The 20354-nt window shown below is 51.7% G+C and overlaps 3 protein-coding genes across 20 annotated transcripts in view; 1 reads left to right on the forward strand and 2 right to left on the reverse strand.

The window, feature by feature from the left end:
* Positions 1 to 3961, reverse strand: part of MXRA7 (matrix remodeling associated 7) — a 30968-nt gene extending 27007 nt beyond the window's left edge. For 2 of the 3 annotated variants that reach the window (XM_082442736.1, XM_082442737.1), the window contains exon 1: positions 3600 to 3961. In XM_082442736.1, the coding sequence (XP_082298862.1) occupies positions 3600 to 3908 (309 nt within the window). In that variant the 5' untranslated portion in view covers positions 3909 to 3961. The remainder of the gene's footprint in view (positions 1 to 3599) is intronic. The other variant, XM_082442738.1, reaches the window with a different exon arrangement.
* Positions 1 to 20354, forward strand: part of METTL23 (methyltransferase 23, arginine) — a 144307-nt gene that overhangs the window by 121895 nt on the left and 2058 nt on the right. For 5 of the 12 annotated variants that reach the window (XR_014257748.1, XR_014257765.1, XR_014257773.1 and 2 more), the window contains one exon: positions 19 to 33. The exons of 1 other annotated variant lie outside the window; for it this stretch is intronic. Coding sequence is in view for 4 of the 11 variants with exons in the window: in XM_082442721.1 (XP_082298847.1) it covers positions 19838 to 19921 (84 nt within the window). In the remaining 7 variants the exon portion in view is untranslated. Of the gene's footprint in view, positions 1 to 18; positions 34 to 218; positions 234 to 15818; positions 15903 to 16013; positions 16209 to 19816; positions 19922 to 20354 lie in introns of those variants that run through there. 6 more of the 12 variants (XM_082442723.1, XM_082442724.1, XR_014257772.1 and 3 more) reach the window with 6 other exon arrangements.
* Positions 5478 to 15707, reverse strand: JMJD6 (jumonji domain containing 6, arginine demethylase and lysine hydroxylase). 5 transcript variants are annotated; one of them, XM_082442718.1, is made up of 7 exons: positions 15317 to 15702; positions 14408 to 14796; positions 13660 to 13946; positions 12641 to 12776; positions 11221 to 11359; positions 10308 to 10435; positions 5478 to 8902 (listed from the first exon to the last, which is right to left on the reverse strand). In XM_082442718.1, exons 1-7 carry the CDS (start codon positions 15443 to 15445, stop codon positions 8866 to 8868), a joined length of 1245 nt encoding a protein of 414 aa, XP_082298844.1. In that variant the 5' UTR covers positions 15446 to 15702; the 3' UTR covers positions 5478 to 8865. The 5 variants fall into 5 exon arrangements, 4 of the variants coding, with proteins under 4 accessions (XP_082298844.1, XP_082298843.1, XP_082298846.1 ...); XM_082442717.1 differs by lacking the exon at positions 5478 to 8902 and adding an exon at positions 9374 to 9992 and having other exon boundaries at positions 15317 to 15703; XR_014257747.1 differs by lacking the exon at positions 5478 to 8902 and adding an exon at positions 12068 to 12161 and having other exon boundaries at positions 10018 to 10435.

Genomic DNA, 20354 nt, shown 5'->3' on the forward strand with positions numbered 1-20354 from the left:
TGGTTTTTTGGCCGCCAGGCATGTGGGATCTCAGCTCCCCGACCAGGGATGGAACCTGCACCCCCTGCATTGGAAGGCGAAGTCTTAACCACTGGACCACCTGGGAAGTCTCCCAAATATTCTTTATAGCTCCCCACACCCCCGCTCCACGCCCCCCACCCCAAATCCAGAATCCAATCAATGATCAGGCATTTCATTTGTCTTTCCTGTCTCTTTAGTCTCCTTCAATCTCGAATAGTCTCCCTGCCTGTGACATTGGCCAGCTGCCTTATAGGAAGTCCCTACTCCGTTTCTGAGTAGACTGAGGGCCCGAGCACCAGGATGTCTGAGTCCTGGCACAGACAGAGAGATCTGACTCTAGTACTACTGAATGACACTTGACCCTTTGCCCGTGACCACTGTTTGGTATCCTACAACACAGCCTTGCTAGAATCCACATCTCCATTAGGTCAGAGGCCTGCAAATCCTAAAATCCTAACCTATACCTCAGCACCCAAAAAGCACTGTTTCCTGGGCTTAAAGGGGACCAGCTCCTGTTCTTGACGTTGTTCTCCATAATTCTTCGTGAGGGTGGGGCATGCCCACCCCCTCCCCTGCCCGCTCCCACACTAATCCCTCAGAGAGAAATGACAAGAGGTTTCATAATACAACCCTGCCCTGGCTGCTCTGCCCGCATTTCTTCAGTCCCAGTTCAGCCTCCCAGCCCATGGAGGGCCTTCATGCGACTCGGTTCTCCTGCACCGAGGGGATGCTTCCCCGTGACCCACAGCCGCAGCGGAAGACTGCCTCCCTGGACTCTGGATCCTTCTCAATAATCAGCTTTGTGAGCGTGGGCAGCAGCTGCCTCAGGCCTCCCAGGCCTCGCCAGGAAGGAAGGCGATTGGATTAGAATGGAAAATGCAGGGGGGAGGGGAGAGGTGAGTTAAGTGCCCCTCTCCCGGGGCTGGGGCTGTGCCTTTCCGCTCTCCCTCCTCCCCCCACTCCCACTGCTGACTTAGTGAGAGGCTGGCTGACGGCGTCCCTGCTGCTTCCCCAAACCCAGACTTGAGTTATTTTTCCCCAGTGGGCCTTCCGGTCTGCTCTCTAGGGCAGTGTGATCATCAGAAGAAAGCAGTGGGACCTGCTCTCGAAAATGCCCAAGTCCATTTCCAGACAATTTCTAGCAGCTCCTTTAAGGGTAATCCCACCACCGGGAAGGCGGGGGAGTGGGTAACAGTGGATATTTGTGTCCCCCAGCACCTGGCCCAGGGCCTTGTGCACAGCTGGAGTCGACGGGGTCTTGCTAGCTCAGAGAGGGCTGGAGACCTGAACCCAAAATGGAAGGGCGAGACCTCCAAAGGAGGAAATGGACTTAAACTTAATTCTCCCGTTGGGTGGATCATGTCAGGACAGGCTGTGGAGAGGAAGGAGGGACGCACAAGCCTCAACTGTCACAGTCATCTGCTCTGGCAGCACACCGGCTCCGAGGCTGTGTCCACCACACGACCCTCCGTAACGTGCCTTGTCCTTCGAAGCCCCCACTCGCCCTCACCGGACCTGCTTTCTCCCAGCCAGAGGCAAACCAGGGCTGCTTTTTAAAAAACCACTAAACATGGGCTTCCCTGGTGGCGCAGTGGTTGAGAATCTGCCTGCCAATGCAGGGGACACGGGTTCGAGCCCTGGTCTGGGAAGATCCCACATGCCGCGGAGCAATTGGGCCCGTGAGCCACAATTACTGAGCCTGCGCGTCTGGAGCCTGTGCTCCGCAACAAGAGAGGCCGCGATAGTGAGAGGCCCACGCACTGCGATGAAGAGTGGCCCCCGCTCGCCGCAACTGGAGAAAGCCCTCGCACAGAAACGAAGACCCAACACAGCCAAAAATAAATTAATAAATTAAAAAAAAAAAAAAAAAACCACTAAACACATTACATATCATATTGTCAAGAGCCTTAGAGGCCTTGTAGAAAGTTCTTTCAGAAGTGCTGTAACCCAGAGGATCGAGATGACTGAGCACCACTAAAGGACATTTTATTTATTTATGTATGTATTTATTTATTCATTTATTTTTGGCCGCGACATGCGGCATGCGGGATTTTAGTTCCCCGACCAGGGATCGAACCTGGGCCCCTGCAGTGGAAGCATGGAGTCTTAACCACTGGACCGCCAGGGAATTCCCTAAAGAACATTTTAAACTTCAGTCAGAAGCTGCCTCTGGGTGAAAAGGAGCCACTGTGTTAACTCTAGGAGCAGGGCTGACTGAGAGCAAGTGGCAGCCTGGGAATAGCTCCTATACCTCCCCTGTTCCCAAGAGAATCCTAAATATGGGAGCAAACCTAACACATCAGCACACATCCAAACCCCACCTGCCATCACCACAGGTGAGACCAGCAAGAACCGCAGGGCCTCGGTGCTCCCTGGGATGAATACAGCAGCTCTCAGGCTGGTTAGAATACACTCTGACACAATTAGTCACCCTCTCGTCAAGCAAAGCGCCTGCTCACAGGGGGTCTGGAACAATTACTCAGCAAAGAGAAATGCCTCCGCCCAGCCTCACTGCTTCCTCCTCCCCACAAGGGTTCTCTCCAGTATAAACCATTGTGTCCAGCAAAATTCAGAGTGGGCGCTGCAGACATGCTCACAACGCACCAAAGCAGCTTGCTCACGGTTTTGACCGTCCTGGCCATCCTCCCTTCCAAGAAAGGGAGCTCAGGAGTCAGAACAAGGCGTCCTGATCAGGCTCTGGACCCTTGCTGGCGGCCTGGAAGGGCCAAGGGTGCTGAAGTCCTGGGAAGGCGCGTGGCTTCACGCCCGGCAACTAGGCTTCCAATCTAAAGAGATACGTCGGAAAAAGTGTATCGGGCTGGGCAGAGTTGTGCCCACAAGCCATCAGATGCCCCTCTGGATATCCTGAAGCAAGACGACGGCCGCGGGGTCAGGACAGAGCTGCCGGACTGCAGAAGCAGGAGGGCGGCTTTGGGGGGCTCAGCTGTGCCGCAGGAGGGCCTTATCCTGCTTCCTCACTGCACGCTGGCCCGACTGATCTGCAGCCCCTGGGGGAGTGTGCAAAGCACCGTGCAGTTTGGAAACGGCAATAAAAAGGACTGCAATTGTCCGGTGCCTTTCTTTCAGTCCCACCCAATGGGTTTCACACATAAATGACTCAGGAATCTGGATTTCAAATTAGCCTAAAAAGAAAAGGCAGCTTTCCTTTTTTCTTTCTTTTCTTTAAGTATTATATTTTCCACTATCAAGACAACTGTCATTGCAGCCCTTGAAACAAGCCACATGCACGTGGATTTGGGAACCCGTGGGCTGGTGGGTGAGGGGTGGGGAGTGGGGTACGACCCGTGCCGGGGGAAGAGAGGCCAAGAAGAGGAAAGCCAGCCAGGCGACAAAACACAACTCCGACAGGCTCGGCGACACTTCGGGGGAGGGCGGTGAGTCTGCACGCCGGGACCTTCCCTTCCTGCCGTCCGCGGGCTCCTGCCCTCCATGAGGCAGCCCGGCCCAAGACTGGTGGCCCGGTTCTCGACTCTGCCGGGGGGCGCCAGGGGGCGCCGAGCCGCGGAGGATACCTGGCCCCAGAGTGGGAAGGGGCGCCCGGGAGGGCGGATCCGTACCTGCCTCTCCTCGGCGGCCTGCTCCTCCGCCTCCGCCGGCGCCGCCGCGGACTCTTCCGGCGGCGCGGATTCGTCCGGCGGCGTGGGCTCCCCCGGCCCCTCGGGCGCGGCCGCCGGCTCCGCCGCGCAGGGGCCGAGCGGCGCGGGCGTCCCGCTTGCCTCGGCCGGGGTCGTGGACTCCGGGGGCGCGGGCTCCGGGGTGTCGGGGCTCGCGGCCGCCCCGCGCCTCACCAGCAGCCAGGCAAGCAGCAGCGCCAGCGCGGTGGCCAGCGCGGGCAGCGCGGCCAGCAACTCGGCCGGCGCCTCCATCGCGCCGCGGCCGCCCGAGTGCCCGCCCGCTGGGACCCCGAGGGAGCGTGCCGCGCCGCGCCCCGCCCCGGGGCGGAGACCCCGCCGCGCCCCGCCCCGTGCCCGCCCCCGACCTCCCAGGACCCGGGGTGGGGGTGGGGGTGACTCAAGACGCTGGGGACCAGAGCCCTGGCCCCTTGGGAAGTGCTCCTGAGGCCCGAGAAGGGCCAAGCTCTCCCTGCCCGGGCAGGCCCGACGCTTTGGGCTTAGGCTCCTTTTGAAAAGCAGTTTGAAATACCCAGTACTCCGGGGCCCTTTCGGCATCATTTTAGACCCGCGCAGGTCATCTTAGAGCACTTTGGAATTGCTAGTTGGGGAATGCTAAGGGCCAAGTAAAGACAGGAGGGTTCACTAGACGGTAGCCCTGGACTGCCTGTAAGACAGTGAAAACACCAACTCTGCTTACTTTCAGCCACTTTATAGACAGGTCACCAGCTGCTTTTATTCCTTGGGGTTGCTTTGATACATTTTCACAAAGAGGACGTTTCTAGGTGCTGGCCGGTGCAGGCCCCTTCCCGGTCTGGACCCAGCAGCCTTCCACACAGGCCTCAGGGTATGGAGGCTGCCCCCAAAGACGGGCTTCAGGAATTCAGCACCAGGTGCTGTGGGTCAACTCTATTTCCCCTACTGTCTTTCTTCTTCGCGTAATTCTGGAACGTAGGAGGGTGGAATGAGGGAAAAGAAGCCTACTGTTTTTGTTTCTCCAGACCCTTCCAGGGCTCTGTCACTGAACAGTGTATGTTGGAGACAAATGCATTGTAACTGAAAACTTTATTTCCTACCACTCCCAAACCCTGCTCTAGTTATTTTTAAAAAACAAGGAGTGGACAAAGTTTGTAAGGTATCATGCCAAACACAGGCCTAATATTGAAAAACCAGGGTTCCGGTTTTTGTTTAGGATGCATTTAATATTTTAGAAAACGTACAGTGATATTTGATGTAAGCCAAGATGCTGGAAGGAGTGCCTCTTTCTTTTTTTTTTTTTTAAAGAATTGCTTATTTCTTCTTTTTTCTTTGGCTGCGCCACACAGGGTGAGCTTAATCCTGCTGCATCACATAGCACTGGGGGGACACGCAAAAGGAATTTTAGTCGCAGTTGATGAAAAATGCCCCACAGCTATAAAATGTGGAGTGAGGTTTATCTCTTGGCTACTGGCTTTCGACCAGGGGGCACTTTCAGCCAAAGTGTTTGGGCCTTATTTTTGTCACCTGTCCACCTTGTTTTAAATATACAGTTGACCCTTGAACAACATGGGTTTGAAGTGCATGGGTCCACTGAGACGCGGATTTTTTTCTATAAACGCATACTGTGGTGCTACACAATCCGAGGCTGGCTGCAGAAACCAGAACCACAGATACAGAGGGCTATGTTTTTCTTGAATTTTCCACTGTGTGTAGGGAGGGTTGTTACCCCTAAACCCTGAGTTGTTCAAGATCAAGTGTATGTCTAAGAGGTCCTATTGTGCAGACAAACTCAGTACACTTTATTGACTTCCAATGAGTAAGAATGAAAACAAGGACAAGACAATGCAAACAACCCAACCCCAAATCAAGTTGCTTTATTTAAAATGATGAACAAGTTTCATCCCAGTGAAAAGTTAAAAATGCCAATCCAGTTGCGGCCCCACCGGCATTTGGTGGCGGACCCCACAGGAAAGACCCAAGCAGAACTAGGAGGCGCTCAGGGTGCTCTACGTGACCCCTGGGGAGGCACCAGGCACTCAGGAGACAGTCCCAGTTCCTCTGTAGTGTCCAGTCCCCGCGGAGACAACAGGCAGGCGGGGCCGGTTCTCCTGCTCCGGGGAGAGCAGAGGCTGGGGCCAGATGCTCCAAGTTTTTGAACTTGAATCATGAGACGAAGTTGAGAGCCACCTCTGCAGTTTTGCTGCATACAATGTAACATCCGTGTAACATTATGACAGAAGCCGGGGAGGGTGGAGTATAAGGAGAAACCAGACTCCACATGGAACCATCAGCGGGACCCAGTACACAGCAGGAACAACTGATTTGTGGAAATGCTACATACAATTCAAGAAACCTACAGCTGCGTGCTTATACGCCTACTTCCTAGACAGTGCTTTTTACAACATTTACTGCAAAACCCCCGTTCCACCCCACACTCTTTTCTGGAGTCTAAAGCATATCAAGGCAGAAACTCTAATAAATGTGTAAAGCACTTGCACCAGCAACTTTCTTGCTGATCCTTCGTTTAAATACCTTTAGCTGATTCACAAAGAAGCTGCGTCCTACGTTAAAAACACAGCTATAATTATAATTATGTTCTTTTATGAAGATCTCATAAACTTGCATTTAGTAAGGCCTGAACTTGCTTTTCTGGTCACGGAGATGGACGTGCACGGCTCTACCCACTCTGACCCGTGGCCCTTGTGAACAACAGCCAAGTTCACCGTCTGTGAAGCTCCACGAGGTCAGGGATCTGGGTTTGTCACTGTGGCGTCTACAGCACCTAGAACAGTGCCTGGTGCTGAAACATTTGTTGACTGTTTTCATAATTAACAAAGGGGCATCTGCAAGCGTGAGCAAAACGTGAATAACGTCCCTGCTTTTGGTGGCTCTCCCCTCAAAGGCATCACCCTCAACACAACAGCACTACTGACCCCAGAGGCACCTGTGTGCAGCACTGGCCACCTCGGGCTGATGGTAAAGCCTTTGGTCCCTCCCTCATCCCCAAAGACCCAGAGCCCTCCTGATGTCCTGGGTCCCCCACTCTTGTCTCGCCCATCCCACTCCTCCTCTACAGTAGTTATTAGTCCAGATCCTTTCTTCCAAGACCCAGCTTGTTGGTTTTAAGATCAGCTGTCGTCTCAGAAAATAATCTCTAAAAATAGTTTAATGTTATATCTTTCTCCTTACTATCCTTGACACCACTCAAAGGAGTAGCTCACGCCAGGTGGGTAGAAAGGTTAACTTTAGAGCAGATGGCCCCTTGGTTCCTGCTTCCTACCTCACCGTGATCACCCAGCCACACTCCACTGCTTTCTGTTTCCCCACCTTGGCCCTGCTTTGCTTCCACAATGGTGTGTTTGCCTGGCCCACAGTGACAGTAAAAGGGGGGCTGCTGAATCTCTGGCCTGGCTAAGACAACGAAAGAGTGTCCCACAGTCATTCGTGTGGGGTGGCGAGACCCAAACGTAATCCGTGCTACCCAGTCACTTTCAGGAGAGGTGACTGCGGGCCTGTCAGACGGGCTGGATCCCTTATATCTGGGTATTGTTTTTCAAACAGGAATCACCTTTGGCATCTGGGGAAGTAAAACTGGGTGACTAGTCTCTCAAACCAAACTTCCACTTTACCATCCCTGCTGCTGCAAATGCATCCCACCACGCCCCCTGGTGGCAAGAAGCCTGTTTGGTGGTTTCATCCTTTGAACTGAAGTGGAGGGAGGCGCAGTTGGTATGGATTTTAGAGGAAAAGGAGTGAGTGTGACAGCCCGGTAGCAACACTGAGAAAAAGAAAAAAGCATTTTGAAGATGTCAAGAAAAGTTTTTTAAAAACGAGGAGGAATGCCATTCAAATATGAATAAAATCTCTCAGGGTTTGGATCTGCTCACAACCACAGACACTGGAGCCAGAGGGCCAGGGAGGGGGAGTGGCAGGTACAGCGATGCTAGGAAATGAGCAGACGTTCCATCCAACCCGGACGCGTGTTTTGGTTGGCATTTCAGAATGCAGGAAATTGGACGAAGACAAAATAGGGGACCAGCCTTCTAGAGTAAAAGCCACACGACCGACCCAGAGAGTCAGGAAGTGATAACTGGTCTATCAAACATGGAACACGTGGCAGAGAAGCGACCAGGATCCCCCTGATCACACGCGCTTGAAGGGAGGATTTTGAGAGACAACAGCATACAACTCCGGCCACCTGCCCACATGCCTCTGCACCAGTGACGCTCCCCGGCCCCAAGCTGCCGGTGCCCTTCCCTTCCTCATTCCAGCCCAGAAAATGCTTTTCACGGGGGCACGCCCTCAACAACCCCCTCTTAGGGTGAATTTAGGGACAGATGAAGGCAAGGAGGTGAACTGACAGGGCAAGAGATGGAACCCGCTGGGCAGTCCCTAAGTACTTAAACCAGAGTTATTTAGAAGCCTAAACAGGTCCCAAAGGCCAGACACACCACCTCTGCACTTATTCCCAGCAGGTAACACGATCCCCACCTAATGTCTGCAGGGCCAAGAAGTGGGGACACTATCATGAACCCTCTTACAGAGTGAGAGCTTCTGACTTATGGATCACGTGGTGGGAACGATGGCGACAAATCTTTAAGAACTTGGCTCTGTTTATAATTTAAGTTCTGTGATGACGAAATTATCCCTGGACTCTAACAGCCTCTCTCATTGTGGAGAAAAAGTAATGAATCCTAAGATAGCACTAGGCAGTGGTGAGTGGCCGGGTTACTGCCACCGAATGCGTTTTTGGACGGACGACGGCATACAGGAGGGCGGCACACTCGTGGTCCTTCTTACACGTAATCGCTTCACACAGAACTCACCGCTCACCACTCTCGGCGTCTCTGCTTGCGTGCAGCCGGCCACGTGGACGGCGGGAGTCCCTCACCAACACCAGCGAGGCAACAGATGCAACAAGGCATTCAAAGGATCAGAACCCTCCAGCCTTGCGGTCGACCAGCTTGGTTTTAAAGGAGAAGCACAGCACCTTCTCGCCTGACATCACGGAGGCCTTCGGTGCTTCACTAAGCATGCGGAGTTTTTTAACTTCTTGACAATCTAGTCTCAGTAAGCAGAAAGAACAGCATTTGACCGGAGACAGGAGCTTGGGCCAGAGAGGATTATCCAAATTCAAAGAAGACAAAGGAGAAGGTAGGAGCAGAAGACAGGAAAACTGAGTTGGGTGGCCGCCAACAGCTCACGTGGGAGCCACTTCAGGGAGAGCTTCTGCTCAGGGGTGAGCACGGCCTCCACAAGTGTCCCTAATCCTGCCAAGGAAAGTACAACTGCCTGTAATCAGCATGTAGACAGCACAGCTTCGGCAAAGCTGGAAGGACGTGTTAAAAGCAGGACCCCCAGAACCCCAGGTTGATGTAATGCCAGGGCTTTCTCTAAAAACTTTTCTTGCAAAGTCACACCCCAAGGGCAGATATAAGTCTACAATATAGAAAAAACTTAAAAAAGCAAGAAGAGAAATCTAAGTATGCCTGGGAAAAGGACAACATGGGTTGAGAAATGCACAATCTAGTCTGATAAATTCACTTGATTAAGACACCCGAATTTCCCCCACGGAATTCCAGCCAGACCCCAGAGAATGAGGAAAAGACGACAGAAAGCAATGTAGGTCCTGTTCATCACATTTAAGCAAGCGCCAGGCTGCTTGGAGATACAAAGAACGTAACAGGAACGTCAGCTGCAGCAGTCAGGGACTTCAGACAGAATCCCACAGGCTTCAGTATTTCACTACCTTCCTTGAAACCTCACCTTTTTTTTTTTTTTTTTTTGTGGGCCTTGTCGGGCGGCATGCGGAACTTCCCCAACCAGGGATCGAACTCGTGCTCCCTGCATTGGAAGCTCGGAGTCTTAACCACTGGACCACCAGGGAAGTCCAAAACCTCACCTCTTAATGCTGCCTACAGCTGACACTTCAACTAGCAGCACACGGACAACAGGGTTCTGGGGTTTAAAGACCCTGGACGCACGCAGAGTCACCAGACTTCAGTGGGAGCCTGTCGTGTGCCCAGCACCAGAGCAGGTGCTTGCAAAAAGATTAGCTTATGGATTTTTATCTCAAGTTTTATTTAGATCCTATAGGGTTTAAAACAAAAACAAAAACCCATTGGAGACATGATTACGATTTTATAAGGAATCTGCAAGCGCTCAAAGCAGCAGTGGCAAACGGGGAGAAAAAGCAGGAGGCCACGCCTCAGGCTCTTCAGAAGATATGGGGTAACTTCTCAGCATTCTCTTCCTTTCCTGCGGTAACTGTCACTTCCCCATCAAGGGCACCCACCAGCGGAATCACTATCTTCTCCCAAGATCATGACAAGAAGAGCAACAAGGGGAGCTTCTGGCATTCTCCAGGAAAAAAATTTCCAAGATATAAAATGAATTTAACTTTTATTATTAAATAATGTAAAGGGTTCCCTTGGCACCATCCACGTAGATTCTCGCTCTTACGCATAAAACAAGCCACGTTCACTTGCATCGGTAGCGGAGAAAAAAGCTACGGTAGCAAATGCTAAGTGACTGGACTCCCATTCCCAGAGCCTCCTCATTCTCTGGCTTTCGCTGGCCCTCCCGGGTCTGCGGGATCCACAAGGCTGCCCCCCAGGGCCCCGCCGCAGGCTGCAGGCACGTCCTTGCACACAGACGACAGCCACGCGCGGTCACCTGGAGGAGCTGCGCTCTTTGCTCACACAGTCGTCCTGGGAGGTGGTGTCCCCGTTTCCCACTGTGCTGCACGTCCTCCTCTTCTTCCTGCGGTGCATCGTCCCCTCGCCTTCAGAGCCAGACTCGCACTGGACACGGGAGGAGAAAAACAGGGGTTCGGTCGGATGCAGCCCAGTTCTTCGCTGAACGAACCTCTGCCCTCAGGAGACAGCGCGATACTGTCCACGCCTCCCTGAGGCAAAAGGGCCATTTAGGACACAGTCGGGATATCTGCCTCCTCAGACCCCGAGGGTCCCTCCAGTGTTCTCTAACAGCAGGGTTGTTTGTCTGAAATCAAGATCCCCCTCTAAGACTGTGTGAGAGCCAGCACTTTGCGATGGCATCGTGGAATTTCACTGCACAGCACGTAACACTCATAAAACACACGGCCTCCTCCAAAGAGGAGGCAGGATCAGTGGATCACACAGTCATGAGACAGGCATTTCATCTGCTAAAAGCACGGATGCTCTTACCCAGTACCGTGTTAGCTTAAACAAGGTGACTGAATTTGCTGAGTTTCTAGGCTTATAATTTACTATCCACAGGGGAAATTCCTAACGTGGGCCTTGAGTTTGGAGAATTCTTGGAGGTTGGATCCCGACACCACTGTCCGCTAGCTGTGTGATCCCGCGTCATTTACAGAATCCCCAGACACTCCTCTCACCTCTAGAGATTATTGTAACGATTCACTAATATGTGCAAAGCTATAAAATGGGCAAAATTCACCCCGCAGCAAGCACGTGGGCAGCTGCAGCTCTTGCAAGAAAGTGAAACACGTTGCCATCGTTCTCCCTCCCGGGCAGGAGGCGGGAAAGTCACATCTGGTTTTCAGGGTGACCTGCCCGGGAGGCCCGGGCAGCGAGCACGGACTCACCTCCGAGTCCGAGTCGGACGAGCTGGAGCTGGAGGAGCTGGAGGAGTCGCTGGAGCTGTCGGAGGCGATGCCCGTGGACTCCTGCAGGTCGACGGAGTCAGCCAGGACCGCCAGCTCGGGGTGCTCCTGCTTCAAGATCCTGAGAGACAAGACGCGTGTTCTCAGTGCTGCGACAGGCGGCGACAGCCACACGCAGTACCCCAGACTCAGAGCTGAGCCCTGCCTCTCCTAGACGCGCCTGTACAGTGGTGAGGACACACGGATCCACAGGCTGGGGACAAAACCCCACATGCTGCTCAGGCTTTCCTGAAAGGAAAACTAGCCACACACAACTCGCTACCCCCGTGCAGACGACACAGACGTGCTGCTGAGACGTGCGGCAAATCTTCCTTGAGTTAGTCTCAGTTTTCTCCTCGGGAGAAACAATCTCTCTCGCTTGTAGTTTTTCCTGAACCTTTCCTGGCTGCTGTTTTTTAACCTCTCCTTTCCACAGCACAGTACTTAATGATGGGAGCGGGGCTTGGTTACATTGGTTTGTAAGAGACAAGAAGTATCAAGTTAACAGAGAGGGTCCCCCCTCACTGGGAGATGAAGCTGAACCGGGCTGTCAAGGGCAGCAGGCAGCCCTCCCCTTTGGAACCTATTCCGGCGGGCACTGCAGCCAGGGACAAAAGACCTGCTGTTCAGGACGGCCTTCAGCATGACCGAACGGCAGCACGCAGCAGCCTGCGGGACAGAGTCAGTGGGCCTCAGATGCCCAAGAGTCTGGGGAGAACAAAGCCACCACCCTTGCTGGCCCTCTCAGCAGGGGGGCTGAGCACTGAACAAGCCAGAATCCCTCTCTTACCCCGAGAGCTGGTCCCTCCAGGTCAGGGTTGGGACACAGTGGCACGGGGTGGCTGGGGGTGGCTTGCACTGCCGCTGCCCGTGCTGTATCTGTTCTGTGGATAAACAGAGGAGCTAAGTCTCCAGGGCAGTCACCTCGCTCACAAGAACTGAAGGTCATAAGTTCAAATGGGAATAATGCTTTGCAGTAAGAAAAAGAAATAACCAAAATAAAACCCAAACAAAATGGCTTCCTTTGCTAGTGCTAGCTCTGGGAAACAAAACAAAACAAAACAAAACCAAAACCAAAAACAAAACAGAAAACGAGGAACCATCCCAATTATGACCATGTTTTGACTGACTGGCTTCAATCAAACATGCAGGCTTACCCTGTCACCTCAAGGCTGGCAAACATCCTGAGAACTAGCCCTGACCTTGGACCTACTCTCCTCTACCCGTGAGGTTTTGCGGCCCCAGCTTTTCCCAGGCCTGTCTAAAATCAGCACATGTTATTGCACCAGTGGACTCTTTCCATTTTATCTCTGGGGTAGAAGTTGGAACAAAGCAAAAATAAGAAAAAAAAAAAGGCTCTCACCTATACCATTTCCTTGATAACTTTGGTCTCCCTCTTACCGTCTTGTGCCAGACAACAGGGAAGTTGGTGCTGCTGGCAAAATTCTGGGTAATGGCAATGGTGGTGTCAAGGTTGAGGACAACGTGCCACCAGCCTCCTGAAATCCAACAAGTAAACAGTTAAACAGGATTGGTTCTACACACAATCGCTCCGTGACATAAACCTCACATAACAAATAACACAAACTTCAGAACCTGGGGATTCCTGTCCACAAGGGAGAGCTTTAGAGACACAGGACCCAGCGAGGTAAATGCTCCTCCTGAGGGCAGGACTCACCAACGACCTGTTTGTGTAACGTTTTACTGGAGCGTGGCTGCACCTGTTCGTTTATGGATTGCACCTGGCTGCCTTCCTGCCACTTGGGCAGAGCTGAGCAGTTACAACAGAGACTACCCAGCCCGCAGTGCCTAAAATATCTGTTCTCTGGCCCTTTTACAGAATGAATGTGTCAAACCCTGTTAATCCAAAGCTGTGACCAAAACTGTAAAGGCAGCAAGTTCTTCAGTTTCTAGATCGAGGATGCCCATCTTAAACACCCTTACTTCCAACACTCAACCTATCAAAACAAAGTGTAGTTTTCAGGTGTGGGATTTCCTGCCTCTTGGCTCTTAAGTCACTATTTCCTGCCTCAATCCACCCAGTGCTACACTGATCAAAAACCCCATTTATAGAAATAAGCACAAGTCACTGAACATATTCAATAAACAAAGACACTAAGTATCTACTAGGAATAAAAATGAATAGGCTCTCTACATACAGGAAGTTTATCAATAGTCATTATACATCCAGGTTACAAGAAACGTGGCCAGCAGCGCCCTGAGCACGTGACCACACAGCAACACATCACGGTCAGAGGCGGGGACCAGTCACTTCACCCAGAGTCAGCGTGCAGAGGGATTTCTTTGACTCTCTCGATATAGTTGTGTTCCAAAAATTACAAATTACTGAAATCAAAGAATGTACTTTCAGTTCATCTGTACCTGGTACAAAGACAGTCTCTCCTGGTTTTTGTAAGACCTCCAGGGGTTTGAATTCGGGTGGCCAGGTTGGAAGCTGTGTCCGGGGATAGATGACATTAAACCAAGTAATAGCTTCATCTTGCTGGTTCCCTCCTTCTTCTCGGGTCACCTTGATGAGTTCCCTGGGGGTGCTGGTGGGGAACAGGCACCAGCGCTTGTGGCCCTGAACTAAGGCATTCCAGGCACTGGTTCCCAGAGGGTCGATGTGAATTCCGGTTCCAGAGCGTGGTGGGCCCATCACAAACCACCTAAAGGATGGAAACATCCAAGATGTGAAGTGGAATTTAACCACACGTACACACCGCAAAAGAAGCTTTAATTTTATGCAAACGTTATCGTTATTTCAAAGACTACACAAATTCTGGTACACAGAAATGCTGAGGGAATTGTGCATGGACTGATCCCTAACAGAAAAAGGAAAAATCACCGACATGTCTTACTGCTGGACTTTAACTATTAAAACATCCCTTAGAGATCACTGGTTCAACTTTGGGTGCACGTTTGAATCACCTGGGGAGCTTTCAGAAATCCTGATGCCCAGGCGACACCAGGCAGGAGGCCCTGGGCAGGCACCAGAAGCCCTCTCAGTAAGTGCCATGTGCAGCCAAGAGAGAACCACTCACTGTTTTGGAAATAGATTAGCTGACTGCGCTCAGCTGCCCCTGCTGCTGTAGACAAGATTATAACCACATCACTGCCCAGTATTTACCTGTAAGGGGGCCTGCGCTTCTCCCCCGCATACTGGAAAAGGTCATCGGTGAAGAACTTGGGCACCTTGTAGTCTTCCAAAAGTTTCCTTCTTTTGGGGTGTTCCCCATAGCTGCTGTCAAAGATGTAAAGGGGGCTGTCATCTCGCGTGCTCTCCATGTACTCGATGTAGTATTTCATCTTCATCTTCACGGAATAGCCGTCGTTATCCTCACCACACTTGAATTTCTGGTTCCGGTATTTCCTTTTGAGGCGCTCCAGAGTCCATTTCTCCTGCGCGGACCAGCCCTCTTGGGCATTCAGCAGAACCACGGGCTTGTACGGTCTTTCGTAACGTTCCACAAATTCACCCACCGACAACTGTAAGGCGTCTGCTCTTTCCACATTGTCCTGAGGGAATCAGAAAAGACCTATCGCATTAAAGAAAAAAAAAAAAAAAAAAAGTCCGGCGGCAGTTAAGGGTGTCCCCCAAGGCCAATTAGCAATCACATACCCAAGGAGCCAGATTCTATTTCCGGCTCCTCTTAGGGAGGGAAAAGGACCTGCGTGCGTTCGGGCACTGCACACCCAGCGCCACCGCATCAGGGAAGGGGGGCTTCGCGTCTTCCACTCGTGGCTTTTGACAGCCAGGGTCCCTAGGGCCCCGCCGCCCAAAGGGATACAGGGGTGACAGGCCTCGTGAAGGGAGTCAGGGGCGTGGGACTCCAGCTGCCTCGGCAGGCGCGGCTGCGGCGCACAGAAGGAGGCCCACCCTGGGATCTGGGCCCCGATGACCCCGACCTCCGCGGGGTGCGGGCGAGCCCATCGGAACTCCAGGGGCCGTGCTGGGCGCGGACCCCGGCCCCGGTAGAGGTGCGCAGCTCCCGGGGATGCCCGTGCCCCGCCCGGCCCGCGATCGCGGCCCGCTCACCGCAACGGCCGCCGGGTTCAGCGAGAAGCTCTCGTAGTAGTTGTGCCGGATCCAGTCCAGCGAGTCCTTCAGCTCCGGCCGCGCACTCCGCTTGGCCTCGCGGATCCGCTTCTTGCTCTTGTGGTTCATCCTGCAGAGTCACCAGCTGGTTCCGCGACGACCCCGGCGCAGCTCGCTTCCTGCCACCAGTGCGTCCCCTCCCCGACCCGGGCGGCGGCGGCGGCGGCACCAAAACGTCCTTCGCTCCGGCCCGGCGCCTTTAAAGTCGCCTTCCAGAAAATTCACTCCCTAACCACCTCCCGAGCCTCGGGTTGGGCCTGAGTCGGCCGTCTTCCCCGCCCCCCACGGCCTCTTGCGATAAGCCATTGGCCTCCGAGCCTCTGGGGTCCGCCCTCACACACGCCGGGTCTCCGCCATGTTGGGAAGGTCGAGACGGTCGAGGCACCACCTCGCTGCGGCCCCGCCTCTCCCGCACCCCCTTCCGGTTCGCGTCACTTCCGGCAGCCAGCAGTTCCTTCGTGGCCGGCTTTCGTGCGGCTTACAGCCGGGGCTTCCTGCATTCTGTGTCTCGTTGGCCAGGTTTCGGGTCTGTTCTCGCCACGTGGCCATTTCGTCGCCCGAGGGGTGCTTACCCCCTTTTGCCGTCGGGTAGTAGCGACCCGACGTGGCGCCGGGGAGACGGCCCGAGCCGGTCTGAGAGCACCCGCGCGTGCAGCTTGGCAGCCTGGCGACCCGGCGCCCTCCCCTGCTCCCGGCCTGCCCGGGGGCCACCGACTCCCCTCCGACCGAGCATGGCCTCCGAGGGCATGTGGTCCGGGCCAAGCGTTTTCGGTTCTCGGAGGAGCCGGGCCTGGGAGCTGAGGGGGCCGTGCTGGAGGTCCACGTCCCGCAGGTGCGTGCGGAAGCACCCGCCGGGAAGCGCAGTGGGGCTGGAGCGGTTCTCAGCTGACCAGGGGCTATAGGGAGGGGCGTCCGCGGCTTCCCGCCTTAGGGTGGACCACAGAGCGAAACGGTTTGGTATGAAGCCATTTGGCAGATTAAATGTCTTTCAGTAAGAAATTTGAAGACCCTGCTAGGAAGGGGGCCTTTCCATACCTAATATTTCTTGCCAGAAAAGTGGCATTCTTGACACCTAATATTTTTTTGATCTTGTTGAAGGGCTTCTTAATTCAGTTTCTGGGGGTGGGGGTAGGGGATTTCCAACCCTCACTAACCAAATAAAGTTTCTCAGGCTGGCATTGCTTCCTTTCAGCTCATGGCTGCCCCCGAACTCTCTCAAAAGCAATTATATTTTATATACCTCCAGTTTTTCAAAGCACTTTCACATTGCACTGTTTCATTTTTTTTTTTAATATCTTTGTTGGAGAATAATTGCTTTACAATGTGTTAGCTTCTGCTGTATAACAAAGTGAATCAGCTACATGCATACGTATATCCTCATATCCCCTCCCTCTTGCGTCTCCCTCCCACCCTCCTTTTCCCACCCCTCTAGGTGGTGGCAAAGCACAGAGCTGATCTCCGTGTGCTATGCGGCTGCTTCCCACTAGCTAGCTATTTTACATTTGTTAGTGAATATATGACAATGCTATTCTCTCACTTCGTCCCAGCTTACGCTTACCCCTCCCCGTGTCCTCAAGTCCATTCTCTACATCTGTGGCTTTATTCCTGTCCTGCCCCTAGGTTCATCAGAACCTTTTTTTTTTTTTTAGATTCCATATATATGTGTTAGCATAAGGTATTTGTTTTTCTCTTTAGCATAAGGTATTTGTTTTTCTCTTTCTGACTTACTTCACTCTGTATGACAGACTTGGTCCATCCACCTCACTACAGATAACTCAATTTCATTTCTTTTTATGGCTGAGTAATATTCCATTGTATATATCTGCCACATCTTTATCCATTCATCTGTCGATGGACACTTAGGTTGCTTCCATGTCCTGGCTATTGTAAATAGTGCTGCAATGAACATTGTGGTACATGACTCTTTTTGAATTATGGTTTTCTCAGGGTATGTATATGCCCAGTAGTGGGATTGCAGGGTCATATGGTAGTGTTCTATTTTTAGTGTTTTAAGGAACCTCCATACTGTTCTCCATAGTGGCTGTATCAATTTACATTCCCACCAACAGTGCAAGAGGGTTCCCTTTTGTCCACACCCTCTCCAGCATTTATTGTTTGTAGATTTTTTTTTTTTTAAATCTCAGGAGTTTTTTTTAAAAATTTATTTATTTATGGCTGTGTTGGGTCTTTGTTTCTGTGCGAGGGCTTTCTCTAGTTGTGGCAAGCGGGGGCCACTCTTCATCGCGGTGCACAGGCCTCTCACTATTGTTGCGGAGCACAGGCTCCAGATGCGCAGGCTCAGTAATTGTGGCTCACGGGCCCAGCTGCTCCACGGCATGTGGGATCTTCCCAGACCAGGGCTCGAACCCGTGTCCTCTGCATTGGCAGGCAGATTCTCAACCACTGTGCCACCAGGGAAGCCCTGTAGATTTTTTGATGATGGCCATTCTGACCAGTGTGAGGTGATACCTCATTGTAGTTTTGATTTGCATTTCTCTAATGATTAGTGATATTGAGCATCTTTTCATGTGTAACAGCAGCTGGTGGTGTAGGTATTGGCAGTAGCAGTTTAAATATGAGAAACAGCTTAAAAGGAGTTGAAGGCTGGAGTGGAACCCATTTCTGGCAGTTTCTAAATGCCTGCACGTTGAAATACCCCTTTGGATTGTTTTTTGCCGTGCCACGCGGTGTATGGGATCTTAGTTCCCCGACTAAGGATCCAACCCATGCCCCCTGCAGTGGAACTGTGGAGTCTTAACCACTGGACTGCCAGGAAAGCCCTCCCGACCTCCTTTGGATTTCTTTCCAAATTTAGGGAGTGGGTGAAGATAAGCCTTGTGAAAACAGATACACTTTTTTTTTTAACACCTAAGTCTGCATAACTCACTCCTCAGGTCAGAAATCCTTCACTGTACTCCTGGGTAAAATCCACCAGGGCAGGCATTTTAATCATGCTTAGTGTATTTTAGGCACCAATATTTCTGTGGAGTGTATTGAATGATTAGGTTCAGACCTTCAGTTCCTTCACCTGTGATATTTTTACCTCTTCAGCCGCCTTTCCTACCTCCCCAGGAGGGGCATCCTTTGCTCTAGGAAACAAAGTCTTGCGATTTTGCAGTTTAGCAATCGCTAACTTTGTATACATACTTTGTACTAGGTAGTTTTCATCGAATCTTCCTTTTCTATGAAGATAGTATTTTGCAGTTGAGGAAACTGAAGCACAGACAGGTTAAATAACTTGAGTGAGGTCACACAGCTAGTAAATTATAGATCTCAAGTTTGAACTCAGGCAGGCTCATTCCAGAGTCCTGAGCTATGTTACCTTGCCTCCCTAAATACCATGCTCTCATCATTCAATGCCTCCCCAAAGGCTTTGTAAGTTGCCTACCTTCCTAACTGCAGGATTCAGCTCTAACTCAAGCCTCTTCTAGGATGTCATCCTAGAACCCCACTGTTCCTCCTTAGCATTACCAGGTTATGCCTATGCTTAAAACCCTCCAATATTTTCTCACTGCACTTACATAAAAGCTAAGCTTCCCGTGCTATACAAGACCTCACAAGTCTGGCCTCTGCCTTCCCTCTGACCTGTGCTTGTACTACGCAGCCCTGCCTCCAGCCCTCAGGCCCACACTGCCAGGGCTCTCTGTGCCCAGCGAGAGGCTTTTCAGTTCCTGCTTCAGGGCCTTTGCCTGAATCATCCTCTCTCCCTATCTCGAGCAGACACCTTGTGGTCCCTGCCCACTCCCATTTCTCTCACATTACCCTGTTGTATTGTGCTTGTTGCAACGAAAAATATCCACTTGCTTACTTGTTGCTTGTCTCTCCCCAGTAGGAGATACATATATGTGTATGTAGTTCATATTCCAAGAGAGTTACATCCTCAGCCTATAATAGCTACTAAGCCACTCAGGCCCTGGATAAACTCTTGTTGAGTAAATGAAGGTATGAAGAATGCTTATCACATGGTATTGCAATTTTATATCCCGACCCTCCCCCCACCATAGGATGCAAACTGGAGAGGGAACTGTTGTTTTTGTAATGGATGCCAGTGTCAAGCGCTCAGTAATTGCCGTATATTCTTTTTTGAAAAACAAATTTATTTTTGGCCGCATTGGGTCTTCATTGCTGCGCGCGGGCTTTCTCTAGTTGCGGCAAGTGGGGGCTACTCTTTGTTGTGGTGCGCAGGCTTCTCATTGCGGTGGCTTCTTGTTGCAGAGCACGGGCTCTAGGCGTGTGGGCTTCAGTAGTTGCAGCACGCAGGCTCAGTAGTTGTGGTGCACAGGCTTAGTTGCTCCACGGCATGTGGGATCTTCCTGGACCAGGGCTCGAACCCGTGTCCCCTGCCCTGGCAGGCGGATTCTTAACCACTGCGCCACCGCTGTATAAATATTCTGACTTCCAGCATGAGTTATTTATGGCATACAAAAAAATTATTTTCAGGTCCTGCATCTTCAATATGGAATGTATGTTTGGCCCTGTGCTGTGGTCCTGGCCCAGTACCTGTGGTTTCACAGAGGATCTCTGCCAGGAAAAGCTGTCTTAGAGGTACAAGTGCCCTTGCAGTTTGCGAAAATCCTAGATTATTTTCCAATTTAAGTCTATATGCTGGTTATTGGGTTTTGTTAGATATTTTTAAGTCAGGGATGATTTGGCCAGCTTGTGAGGCAGGTGAGCTAAGAATGCTTTTAAAAGTGTTTAAAAAGAAAGTATGCACCAGAGACCATATGTGGTGCACAAACACTAATATTTACTGTCTAGCTTTTTAGTTTTAAAATGCATCCCATGCTCTCTCTCACCACTCCATCTGGCTCGACTGCTGAAGGCTTACAGCAGAAATACTATGCTTAAACCCGAAGACTAAATACAGAAGCTTAATAACACCTCTTAACTTTTGCAAAACGATGTAAATGAAATGAAGGCATTTGGTGCATACTTCTGGCCCAAAGTAGGGATGATCGTCAGCAATTCGGTAAAGGTC

This window comes from Balaenoptera physalus (assembly GCF_965194825.1).
Source record: "Balaenoptera physalus genome assembly, chromosome: 20".
In the NCBI taxonomy this organism is placed as follows: Eukaryota; Metazoa; Chordata; class Mammalia; order Artiodactyla; family Balaenopteridae; genus Balaenoptera; species Balaenoptera physalus.